The sequence below is a fragment of the Sinocyclocheilus grahami genome, unplaced genomic scaffold (assembly GCF_001515645.1).
Source record: "Sinocyclocheilus grahami isolate Dianchi unplaced genomic scaffold, SAMN03320097.WGS_v1.1 scaffold979.1, whole genome shotgun sequence".
NCBI lineage: Eukaryota > Metazoa > Chordata > Actinopteri > Cypriniformes > Cyprinidae > Sinocyclocheilus > Sinocyclocheilus grahami.
Window position 1 is genome coordinate 372,369 of NW_015506158.1, and position 12,694 is coordinate 385,062.

At 37.7% G+C, this 12,694-nt stretch overlaps 2 protein-coding genes across 2 annotated transcripts in view; one reads left to right on the forward strand and one right to left on the reverse strand.

Annotated features, from left to right (window-relative positions):
• The window catches only part of LOC107565068 (zinc finger protein 518A-like), a 7,612-nt gene extending 1,494 nt beyond the window's left edge, over positions 1-6,118 (reverse strand). The window contains exons 1-3 of the mRNA XM_016250254.1: positions 6,031-6,118; positions 2,132-4,060; positions 2,043-2,073 (exon numbers count right to left, since the gene is read on the reverse strand). Of these exons, the coding sequence (XP_016105740.1) occupies positions 2,043-2,073; positions 2,132-4,043 (1,943 nt within the window). The 5' untranslated portion in view covers positions 4,044-4,060; positions 6,031-6,118. The remainder of the gene's footprint in view (positions 1-2,042; positions 2,074-2,131; positions 4,061-6,030) is intronic.
• Positions 6,119-7,664: 1,546 nt separating this feature from the next.
• Positions 7,665-12,454, forward strand: ccnj (cyclin J). Its single transcript, XM_016250258.1, has 6 exons — positions 7,665-7,822; positions 8,121-8,196; positions 8,809-9,019; positions 9,137-9,436; positions 9,560-9,719; positions 11,107-12,454. Exons 2-6 carry the CDS (start codon positions 8,128-8,130, stop codon positions 11,450-11,452), a joined length of 1,086 nt encoding a protein of 361 aa, XP_016105744.1. The 5' UTR covers positions 7,665-7,822; positions 8,121-8,127; the 3' UTR covers positions 11,453-12,454.
• Positions 12,455-12,694: the final 240 nt, after the last annotated feature.

Here is a 12,694-nt window from a genome sequence, read left to right on the forward strand (position 1 = left end):
TTCGCACAGGACGCGTTCTTGTGTTTGAAAACAGCAGCGAGACGCGCTATGCTTATTTTGACGCGGCGCAACGTGAAGAAAAGTCTTTTAAAAATACATTGCAGGAGAACACATTTTGTGCAAACTGTCCCAAAAAACAGAGAGAACAGCAGTGTTATATAAGATACGCACATATGGTACAGCTGTACAGTTTATATATGTTTATGGGTGTATGAATCGTTGTATAAACATTTGTTTTACCTTACATAAGGTGTGTTGAGTAAAAAAAATTAATAAAATACTTTTTTTATTAAAGTGGTTGTTTTGCGTATGTTGCGTAAAATTATAACGATTATCCTAAATATTTGTATAAGGGGAATATTATCACGTGGGTATTGTATATAGGCCAACAAAGCTAAAATATGTTTTGATAATATATAGTGGAAAAACATTTGAATTACTATATATTACTTCTTGCATTGAATGCTTTGAATGTTTGTGGCAACAATAGATATCTTGGATAACGATTACCATTAGCCATTTTGAGTAAAACATGCAAAAAAAAAAGTTTTTTTAATTGTTTAAGGAGTAAATACATAAAGCTGAAAAAAATGTTTGATGCTGTTTTTTAAAACATTTTTAATTACTATATTTTGCATTGAATTATTTAAATTTTGTGGCAACAATCAATTGCTTGGAAAGATGGTTACTGAACCATTTCAGAAGTAATACAATGTTTTGATACATATATGTGACCCTGGAGCACAAAAGCAGTGTTAAGTCGCTGGGGTATATTTGTAGCAATAGCCAACAATACATTGTACGGGTCAAAATTATACATTTTTCTTTTATGCCAAAAATCATTAGGATATTAAGTAAAGATCATGTTCCATGAAGATATTTTGTAAATTTCCTACCGTAAATATATCAAAACTTCATTTTTAATTAGTAATATGCATGGCTAAGAACTTCATTTGGACAACTTTAAAGATGATTTTCTCAATATTTAGATTTTTTTGCACCCTCAGATTCCAGATTTTCACATTTTCAAATACCTCGGCCAAATATTGTCCTATCCTAACAAACCATACATCAATGGAAAGATTATTTATTCAGCTTTCAGATGATGTATAAACCTCAATGTGCTCCAGGGTCACATATGGAACACATGTTTATACAATCTTTTACATCTTGCATTAAATACCTTGAATATTTGTGGCAACAATAGATTGCTTGGAAAGGTTACCGAGCCATTTCAGAGTAAATAATTTTGTTTTGATAATTATTTATTAAGAGTTATTATTTATTTAAAATACACACACATTTAAAATATATAATTATTATTTTATTATTACTTTTTAATAATTACTATTTATTATTATTATTATAGATAGATAGATAGATAGCACTTCAAATATAAAATATTTTTTAAATGGCGTCAGATAGATGAAAACTAAGCTTTTTTTTAGCATTTTTATAGCGTTTTGCTATAGATACATCTATGATAGGGTTCTTATAATGTTTAAAAGATCAATATTATTTTTTTAATTTACTATATGCAGAACTATCTAACATTAACGATAAACTAAATCCTGTGAAAATCAGCTGCTAAAGACTACTGCATATACAGATATTCATACAGGTAAATAACTAGGTTTGCTCGATCTCAAGTGTTCACTGACCGTTCCAATATGGCGCACGATTTACATATAGCGGCTCATATAGCGGTATCCACTTTAGATCTCTATGCATGCAAGCTTAGACATATTGAACATCTAAACCGTGAGTGTTCTGTCTGCTGGAAAGAGTTTCAATGTTTTGTTGGCCGAACAATCAACATCAAGGTACACATTTTGAATGCACTGTACATCTGTCTTAAAGGATAGACCAGATATTTTACTCTAAATGGGGTTCCCACACCATTTTACTGCTCCTTTTCCATGGCTTTACTTAAACTATTTTATTTAGACCTCACTCACAACAAGCCAAGTTATGTATAACTACAACAAAAAATATTAAACTAAACACAATTCTATAGAAATTTCCAGTCTTTTAACAATTGCCTAAAATTTTCCATGACTATGGGAACCATGTCTAAAAGACAAAACACAACAAGTACACTTTATCCCAGAGTGCTCTGCTTAATGCTTACCTCCAGCGTGTGTTAAATCTTTCAGAGGTTCATCAGAGCTGGCGTGTGGCGATAACGTCCCATCCGCTCTCGCCTCATCCAGCAAATGGTTGACTGTTGTTAAAGGCAGCTCATCCACCGTGTGAAGCAGGTCTGGAGCACTGCGGCTTTCGCTCTCACAGTCGCGCTGACCCACCGGGACCAGAGAATCTCTGGGGTCCATGTTGTTTGTGCACTCGTCAGCATTGCCATGGAATAACAGGCCCCCATCTTCACTTTGACACAAAGACTCAGGCAGATCCTTCAGGGGAAATCCAGAGGACGGACTCATGTAATCAAACCCAGAGATGGAGCATGCTTTCGGCTGATGGCGAATGAAGTTTGAATCTAGTGCAAGACTGGGTTCTTCATCAAACGCAGTTGTAAGGAGTCGTGAACTACACCTTTCTTCCAAAGAACCTGTATCTGAGGTCAGATCGCTATGACAACCTGAATCTCCTTGGCATGCGGCAAAGTTTTCCTCGGATTCACTGAAGGCTTTGTCTTGGCAGTCATTTGCTCTTTTTGCACGGGGACTTTGAATATCGGAATTATGGTTGAAGGTGTTGCATGCACTGAAATGAATAGTTGCATGTTCCTGATTGTTGCATCCATCATTTTGTTGGCTTTTTATCCTCTCAACCACTGAAGACAAAATGCCCTGCTGAGCTACACATCGTTCCTGCTTCTTTCTTTGGGACGAAGACCTTCTAGGCGTCACCTGAGAACAGTTTCCTGAGGCATTAACAGTTGGATTATCATTGGATTCGTCTTGCTGATTGACAGGTTTCACAGTGTGAGCATCCTTCGAAACGTCTCGCTTGTTTGAAGGAATGACTTTGAGAACTAAATGCTTTTTGCCGTCCACCATCTTGAACCCGACCACTTTTGTAGTGCAATCTGGGGGAACAGATATATTGTTCTTCTCCATGAGTCCGCTTAGCTTATCTTTTCCAGTGTGTGGCGCGGTACACCGCTTTGCATTTGCTTGTGACGGATGGGGTGCTGTTGGCGTGTGAGAAACAAACTCTTGCTCGCCTTTGAGAGATGCAGGCCAGTTTTTACCACTACAAACAGTCCTTTCGAGAAACTGCTGCGTTTCCTCCAAGGTCTTCTCTGGATCCAGCAAGACACCGTGGTCGTCCAGTAGACCGGGTGTGGAGAACGGGAGCAATGGGGATGTCCATTGGGGTTCTGGTTTTGGAAGTAAGTACTTGAACTCTCGAGACAGCTTACTGTCTTGCTTAACAGCTGCCCGCTTTCTCCACCAATTTCTTCGGCTCCACCTTTGACGGCACGCAGCAGCCATGTGCTTTAAGAGATCGTTTTTCTGTGCATTGCCATCAGTAATGCAACACGAGTGACACACAAACTGCTTAATCTCCTGGAAGGAGAGTTTGCATTTCAGACAGTAGAATTGTGCGTTTAGAGCATGGTGAGTTTGACAATGTTTGGTCAGTTGGGGAAGAGTTCGCTGGACGTTGTCATCACAAATCTCACAAGCGAACAAACAATCCTCGTGTTGCATTCGGTGCTGCTGAAGAGTAGTGAACACCGGCGAGGAGAAACCACACATGTCGCACGGAAACACCGGTGGGCTTCCTTTCCCTCCGTGGACGATCTTAAAATGCATTGTTAATTCGCCGGGTCTGAAGGAGATGCCGTCGTTGCACGAGGAGCAGGTGAAGGTGTTCACCGCCTGAAGACTTTGAGGTCGCTTCTTGGACTTCCCTTTTACTTTCCATCCATGTGCTGTAACATTCCTCTCCTGTTTCACAGTGTTTCGTTCAGTAGGGAATGAATAGGAGGTCTTCCTGAGACGCAGGCGTTTATGCCAAATGCCCCTCTCTTCATTCCCAACCTGAGCGTCAGGGTTGGCATTGACCCCATTCATATTGGATGTACAGAGCCCTATACAAGACAAGCGAAATTTGAGCTTTTAGATAGATCATGCTCAAAACTCAATAATCCATACAAAAATTGCAACAGTGTCATTATATTAACCAGTGTATTAATAGAATGCATGACCAGTGTCACTAGATTTTCACCAATGTTTCTGGTTGCAATACTGAGCATGAGCTGTAAAAAATAATTTTCTAACTTAGTATTTTTCTCATTTTCCATTATAAATATCTAAACTTTTTTTTATTTATTAAGATGCATTTATCTGAGAAAGGAAACTACTTAAAATAGTATGTTTTCTGAAAAACTGATCAAATTTAAGTGAATTTATGCTAAAAACAAGGAAAAACTATCTTGTTTTTTTCTCAGCCCATTGGCAGAAACATTTTCTTGTTTCAAGCATAAACTCACTTAATTTTGATACATTTTTCAGAAAGCAAGACATCTCAATTCAGTTTGCCTCTTTTTTTTCTTGTTTTAAGCATAAACACTTTATGTTTAAATGTTAATCATTTTTTTAGAATAAAAGACTTGATATTCTTAATGTCATTTTGTCTCTCAAGTAAATGTAACTTGACTTAAGAATATTTATACATTTATACTAAATACAAGACAAAAATACTGAGTAAGTTTATTTTTCTGACCCCATCGACAGATTTTTTTTTAAGCATAAACTCACTTAATTATGATACAATTTTTAGAAAACAAGGCTTTATATCATTATACAAGTCATTTTGCCTCTCAACATGTATCTTGATTTAAGAATATTTAGATATTTATACTGAAAACAAGACAAAAAATATTGAGCAAGAAAATCATTTTTGCAGTGCATACAGTACATATGCATATTCTGCTTTTGTTTATTACATTTTCACTTGTAATTTTGAGTAATTATTGTAATGCATGCTGCGTAAACTATTTAATGGACATTCAATTGAATTATTAACTGTTTATGATCGAAATCTTACCACATATGACAAAGATTTAAAAAAAATCTCACATATACAGTGTGCACATCAAGATTTTTCTTTAAAAAACAGAACTTGGTCTTCTTTGAAATGTCATTTACAACGTTACCTTAGTTAGTTACCCAAAACCAGACTACAACATCTTTATTACAAGTCAATATATTTGAATGAACCTAAACTTAAGTGTGCATTAAATGCTCTGTACTATGGTATTACCATGATTTTTGAACATGGTATCACGATAGTACATTTTCACTTACATTTAATTATTATATGTATGTGTACTCGGTCCTCCTTTGTTATGTTTACTTTTTAATAACTGCTTATGCAACATGTGTGTAACAAATAAATGACTATGAGTACTAGAAACATGCACCATGGTAATACCATGGTATTCTTTGAAATACACTGGAAATTCAGTTGTAATATGATAGTCTTTTAATCCCATGATACACATCAAAGTACTGTGGGATTAACATCACTGTACCATGGTACTGTATTGTTTTGAAAGCATAGTTTCACTACACGAGTATTTAATGGTCTTCCTCTCATCTTTGTCTTAATATACACATGCATACTGATCCATGCATCTCAAAAGACATCAAATGTTAGAAATTATATAATCAGATATACTGTACTAAGCATGCACCGTGAGTTAAATAAAGTACAATCAGTTTGCACCTGTGGTTCAGCTGCCTAATTCCCCCTGTGTCACAATGCAATGAACGTGTTATAAAGTTTTTAAATCGCTTCAGATCAGACTTAATGCAGTGCGATGTAAAATGCAACGCCAATAGCCTGCGATAGAGTTTACTTCAGCAACAATGCAGACTTGCCTATTTAAAGTTGACCAACAAACATGTTTTTCAAGTCGTGCATGCCATTATGCGCGTCCGACACTGCATTTCCACTAATAAAACTTTCACTCTGCTTCAAAGTCAAAGTTTATGCAATGCATATGTGAAAACGCATATAAGTGCATGTAAAAGTGTCGAAGGTGACCAGACTTACAGCGCTTTTCCGCCTCCCGTCCAACCAGAGTCCGTCAACAGCGCGCGGCAGCCATGACAGTTCAATCCGGGGACAAAAGCAGCTCGTGACAAGAATGGATTACCTGCATGCCACATCGTACTAATGTCTAACTCATATTGCATTGTCTAAAATGCATGCATTTTTCCATGCATTAATGCCTAGCTACATGTAGGCTTTCTGTTAATGAAAGAAGCTCATTCATGCCACAGACTTGATGTGTGAAGACAGCATGTGCTTCCTCTTTCAACACATCCTTCAGCACTGTTTATAACGAGCATATAGAGGCACACAGCTCTTACATGTTGAGCAGTTTATTACACACTGCGTCAATGAGAATGTGAGAAAAGAGTAAACACACACACACACACACACACATTCTAACAATATAGAAATTATTTGTTATTTTTACTTTATTTAATCTATTTTTACTTTTTTGTAATTGCTATTAAATTCATGGCCATTTAAGTCAATAATGTCATGCTTTCAAGCTAAAACTGTGATTTCCAAGTCTCAAAAAGACAATTATTATGATCATTAAAATATAAATTATTCATTCAAAAAGTAAGTCATGGAAAAGTCAGGAGAATCCCATTGCTTAGATATCAAGGATGCAACAGTATTGGGTTTAAAAGATGTGTTTTAAGAATCAATAGTTACAAGAATATTTGTCATTTAAATCAGAGGTGCTCAAACTTTTAATACAAAGAACCAAAAAATCAACATTTACTGAGGGCCGTGCATGGGGCAAAAGTAAATGTTGTAAATGTAAAAAATGTTTCAATAATAAAATAAAAAATGCTGAATGTTTAAATCAAATTAACCTGTATTGTTTTTACATTTCAATGCAAAAATATAAGTTAGAAATGAAGCTATGCTTCAATGGCATGTTTTTATGGTATGATGTGCAAAACCAAAGGTCATCACAAGCCAACATTGGTTTAAATCTATTACTCAATAATCATCATCGTCATAAATAAAATAAATAAAAATGTAATTATCAAAAAACTGGACAGGTCTGGGAGCACTTTTCAAGGCATAAGGAAAACACAAATCTAAAAAGGAAAGCACCGTCTGTCTTTGAATACATGCTAATAGATTGAGTTTTTCTGCATTTACACTTCTGCTCAGGGTGCTCACATGCCTTACACACATCTCACTTCTGCAAGACTTTGTTTTCCCTGCAGTAATTTGCTTTTGGGTTTTTCCAATGTTTATGAATAAAAGCATTTGTTCAATTACTAAATGTAAATGTAATGTTTGGAAAATGTGTGGCAAAACATTGTTAGGAATGATATAGCAAAAAAAAAAAAAATCAATTAAAAAAAACAAGCATTTCACACAATTTGCATTCTGTGATCATTATTGAGGAGAGGGTGGCCTCTAGCGGTGAGATCTTGTTATAGCAGGCTCCGACATTTGGGTTGAAAGGTGTTTTACAAACAGCTATTAGTTGAAAATTGTGTTTCTTAGGTGTGCAAGTGCAAGTTGCTGACATCTTGTGATTTCTCGCCACTTTGTCAGTGTAATTCTGTGATTAGTTGCTCTTTGACGTGACGCTGATGAAAGCTTATTTCTGATTGGCCGCGCGCTGTGATTGTAAGGCGGGCTTTGATTGGCTGAGATTGGCAATGCGCTCGCCGTGCCGTGTGTTGTTTCTTTGCTCGTGAACACAGTGTAAACTTTGATTTGAGTTACACTTTGATTATCCGAGTAAGTTTGTTCGGCTGCTAGCTATCATTGTACTGTCTGTATGCAGGCGTCCTTGTGTGCGGTGAGTTCTTCTGGAAAGTTTTCATCGTCTGCTTTTTCCCTTTAAAAGTGAAACATGTTGCGTTATTCTATTATTGACATGACTCTTTGATTTATAGTAGGTTATCGTATGCTAGTAAGTCATTCCGTTATGTTGCCTGTGACATGCATTGGTTTGTTTGACCCAGTAACTATTGTGCACACTGAGGAAGACTCAGGCTTGTTACTCTAAATGATCTTCTCCTCCTGAAGTGTGCTGGACCAGTCAAGACCTTCAGCGGTCTCACCGTCATCTGATCTCTAAACCTCATATATTCCAGGAGCCCAATGGAGCTGGAGGGTCAGTGGTGGAAAGGAGAACTTGCAGAGGACATCTATCAGGCCCTGCGTTACAAAGTTTGTATTCCTGTCATCGTGTTGGTTTTTTGGTGCCGTCGAACATGCATGCACATGAACCTTGCACAAATCTGTTATTACAAAATTGTCATGGTAGTGAAATTGTCTTTTGGATTTTGTAATGTAGTACATGCATGCATATGCAACTTTACTGAATGCATTCATATGCAACGTTTCTGAATTTATGTAAATGCAGCTTGAAAGCATGAATAAAGCAACTTGATTGAATGCATGTATATGCAACTTTAGTGAATTTATGTCAATTGTGTTTACATGCATGCATATGCAACTGTTCTGAATTCATATAAATGCAACTTCAATGTATGAATGCATGCAACTTTATTGAATTCTTGTAAATGCACTTTGTAGTCATGCACATGCAACTTTTAAATGTGTATATAAATGCAAATTTACACTTACATTGTCATTTAGCAGACACTTTTATACAAAGCGACTTACAAATGAATATAAATATAGATTACAAATTCAATGCATGCATATGCAACTTAATTTGGCAATTGCATGCATGTGCAACTTAAACTGATGATTGCACAAATCAATATTATAAAACATATGAATTGCAGTGTGGTTGTCTCGTTGGATGTCTTTCAGGAGCTGCGGTTGCCTGCGTACAAAGGCCAGTCCCCACAGTTGAGCCTTAGACGATATTTTGCAGATCTTATCGCTATAGTCAGCAATCGCTTCAAGCTTTGCCCGGTGGCCAGACACTTGGCTGTTTATCTGCTGGACCTATTCATGGACCGCTATGACATCTCAGTACAGCAGCTTCACATGGTGGCGCTGTCCTGCTTGCTTTTGGCCAGTAAGAGTCATACTCCTGTTATTGTGATTGTGATATTCTGTTATTGTGTGTGATGCACGAAGCACAACACATAGTATTGCGCCATAACCACTCAGCATAACCACTTTTATTATCCAGGTAAGTTTGAGGAGAGAGAAGACTGCGTCCCGAAGCTGGAGACACTGAACAGTCTGGGCTGCATGAGCTCTATGAACCTGGTTCTGACCAAACAGGGTCTCCTGCACATGGAGCTGCTGCTCCTCGAGACGTTTCAGTGGAACCTGTACCTCCCCACCGCTGCTCACTTCATAGAGTACTACCTGCCGGTCGCTGTGAATGAGACGGACCTGCATGACGGCTGGCCGATGGTGTGCATGGAGAAGACCATGCTGTACATGTCCAAATATGCTGACTACTTCCTAGAGGTCTCTTTACAAGGTGCAGAGTTTAATTCAGATGCAGTGCATTATCACCTGTTGAATGTTTGTGGGAGTGTATAAGAACTGCATGATATACAGTATCCGAATGTTTTGTTCTTTTGCATTTCCTTTTTCTGTCAAGACCATGCATTTCTGCGATTCGTTCCATCCCTGGTTGCTGCGGCGTGTGTTGCCTCCTCCAGGGTAATCTTGCGTCTGTCTCTGACCTGGCCTCCGCGCCTGCAGCGTCTGTCAGCGTACACCTGGGAGCAGCTGCTGCCCTGCGTGGAGAGACTTCTAATGTGAGTTTGACCCAGGGTTGTTATCTTTAACAAAAAAACATACAAATGGAATGTATGTAAGTACAGTTTGACTGCATGCATGTACAACTTTAATGCATGTAAATTAAACTTGAATAGATGCATATACAACTTTACTGAATGCATTTACTTGCATTCAATAAAGTTGCATAAGCATTCATTTAATTTGCTATTACATGCATTAAAATTGTATATGCAAGCATTGTTCCATACTTGCATACAGTAAAGATGTAAATGCATGCATTTAAAGGTCCCATGGCATGAAAATTTCACTTTGAGGTTTTTTAACATTAATATGAGTTCCCCTAGCCTGCCTATGGTCCCCCAGTGGCTAGAAATGGCGATAGGTGTAAACCGAGCCCTGGGTATCCTGCTTCGCCTTTGAGAAAATGAAAGCTCAGATGGCCCAATCTGGAATCTTCCCTTTATGTCGTCATACGGGGAAAGGTTACCTCCCCTTTCTCTGCTTTGCCCGCCCAGAGAATTTGGCCCGCCCATGAGAAAATGAGCTACTACCGTGCGAGGCGAGCACAATATTTTTTTTCCTCGAGAGACATCATGGCTTGCGAAGGAGCGAAGCATGGCAGTTGCCCCGCCTCTCTCCTCCTCGTTAGCATTTAAAGCTACAGACACAGAAATGGCACGTCCTAAGGAAAGCTCATTGTGGGACTGGCTCGTAGTGGCTGAAGTTCTGCACCAAGGCTGAATTTCGGAAAAGAGACTTCAGATACAGTACTAGGGACCACTTAGGCCTATATAAAAGCATCTAAAAAGCAGCATGTCATGGGACCTTTAAATTGCATTTACATCTTCACTGAATGCATGTAAATGCAACTTTATTCATGCATATACAAACTATGGAATGCATGTAAATACAACTTGAATTGATGCATATGTAACTACTGAATGCATGTAAATGAAAATTGAGTGCATTCAGTAAAGTTGTAGATACAGTAAAGATGTAAATGCATGCATTTAAGTTGTATTTACATCTTTACTAAATGCATGTAAATGCAATTTCATTGATGCAAATACAAATGTTTGGGATTCATGCAAATGCAACTTGAATTGATGCATATGCAGCTTTACTGAATGCTTGTAAATGCAAGTTGATTGGATGCTAATACAACTTTACAGAATGCATTTCTGCATTTTTTGTTACTTGAAATAAACTCAACGTTAACTAAAAATTATTTTATTTTATTTCAGCTAGTTGCAAAGGCATCATTTCTCATTTTCATTCAGTTTCACTTTAAGTACTAAAATGACTAAAGCTGAAAATAATGTGTTACATAGTTGAATGGTCATTTTGATGCTACAAACATGGAAATCATCATCTTCCCTAATATCCTCTCCCTCTCTCTGTCAGAGCTCATGACAGTGACGTAAAGGAAGCAAACAAGCAGAAATGCCCACAGCCGAGTGCTCAGCCTGCACAGTTGGTGTATCCCGTCCAGGGTCAGAGTGTGTCCTTGCATCAATACATGCAGCGGCCGAACACGCAATACATGCAGCAGAGCTGTCAGCCGGTGGTAGTGTCTTCTCAAGGTCCTGCAACATATCTGACACATACGGCCCCAATGCAGGTCTCCACGGCCCCTCTGCACGGCCTCACGCAGACACAGACCATGGATGCCAAGGTGAACGTGCCCAGCAGGGCTTACCAGGTGAACCCGCTGTACCCCTGCGCCGCTCCCTGCTTCGACAGGTGTTGAAACCGGACAGGAAAGCATCGGACCGTTTACACTGCACGGGGGAGAGTTTGTACTCATAAAGCAAGCACACTGCTCTTAACTGTTACTTGAATCAAAACACTTCAGCTGCTGGATTCCGAATCCTTTTTAATTTACGAGATCGGGGTAAAAGCTAGATTATTTAAATCACTGTAACATTCATGAGGTGTGGGGTAATACGAAATGTGCAATATTCTAATGCCGTCGTGCATTACTCACTGAATACTGCTTTGTGGTGTTTCACTTGTTGTGTTCAGTTTACTTAAGTATTATTATTTACGGCCATCTTTCATAAATGAAGACATCATGGGATTTCAAATGAACGTTGTATAAGAAATTAATGTGTTTTTTACGAACACAAGCAAGTGTTATTTTCTCTACCTCACTGAATGCAGACTATTGTTGTCTCGTAACCTTACAAATGCACTTTGGTAGCGGGTTTTTTTTTTCTTTTAATAAAAATGCAACGTTTCTGTTGTAGCTAGGTTTGGGTGTTGAAATTTTACACTGAGGTTTGTAGCCACTGGAACATGTTCATGATTAAAATTCACCCTTCTCAGATTCACACACACATTCACATACTGAAACTGTGGGTTTGTATTAGTTAAAACCTAATCCTGTTTACTGTATTTATTATTTTTTCTTGGGTATAACCATGATTATTACAAAACACTTAGGTTTTTTTTTAAACAAACGCATGCATTCTCATTAATTTACCCTATCATGACTATACAGAGGGAAAGAAAACACACACACACACACACATTTATTTATTCATTCATTTATTTATGTTTCAGGTTATGTGGAATGATAATAGGACTTTTAATTTGGAATGTTGTGCTTACAACGTTCACAAAAATTCACGAACACGGCCAGGGTTATACATTTCTGCAGAAAATCAGACTAATTGCGTGTGAAAATGTCCCACTTTTAATATATCCATGTCAGAGAAAATTTAGGGCAAGTGTCATTGCAACTCAAAAATGTTTTATGTTTTAGACTTTTATTTTGAAGAATTCCCTAGCATAAAAACCTCCGTCAGATTGTATTAGACACACTTTAAAAGTTGATTGTTTGTTTCTTAAAGTAATATACTTTAACAAAATACATGTTGACAACAACAGCCTAGACATGTACAACATATCGTGAAAAGAAAGCAAAATATCAACGGAATTCATCATTGTTATTGTTATTGTTATGTGCGTGCAGCAGTTCCGCTTGCGT

Bases quoted from the DNA above. Each gene is read 5' to 3' on its own strand.
- ccnj (XM_016250258.1), top strand. From the start codon at position 8,128: ATGGAGCTGGAGGGTCAGTGGTGGAAAGGAGAACTTGCAGAGGACATC. The intron at 8,197-8,808 runs GTTTGTATTCCT...GATGTCTTTCAG, and splicing joins ATCAGGCCCTGCGTTACAAA to GAGCTGCGGTTGCCTGCGTA. The intron at 9,437-9,559 runs GTGCAGAGTTTA...TTTTCTGTCAAG, and splicing joins CCTAGAGGTCTCTTTACAAG to ACCATGCATTTCTGCGATTC.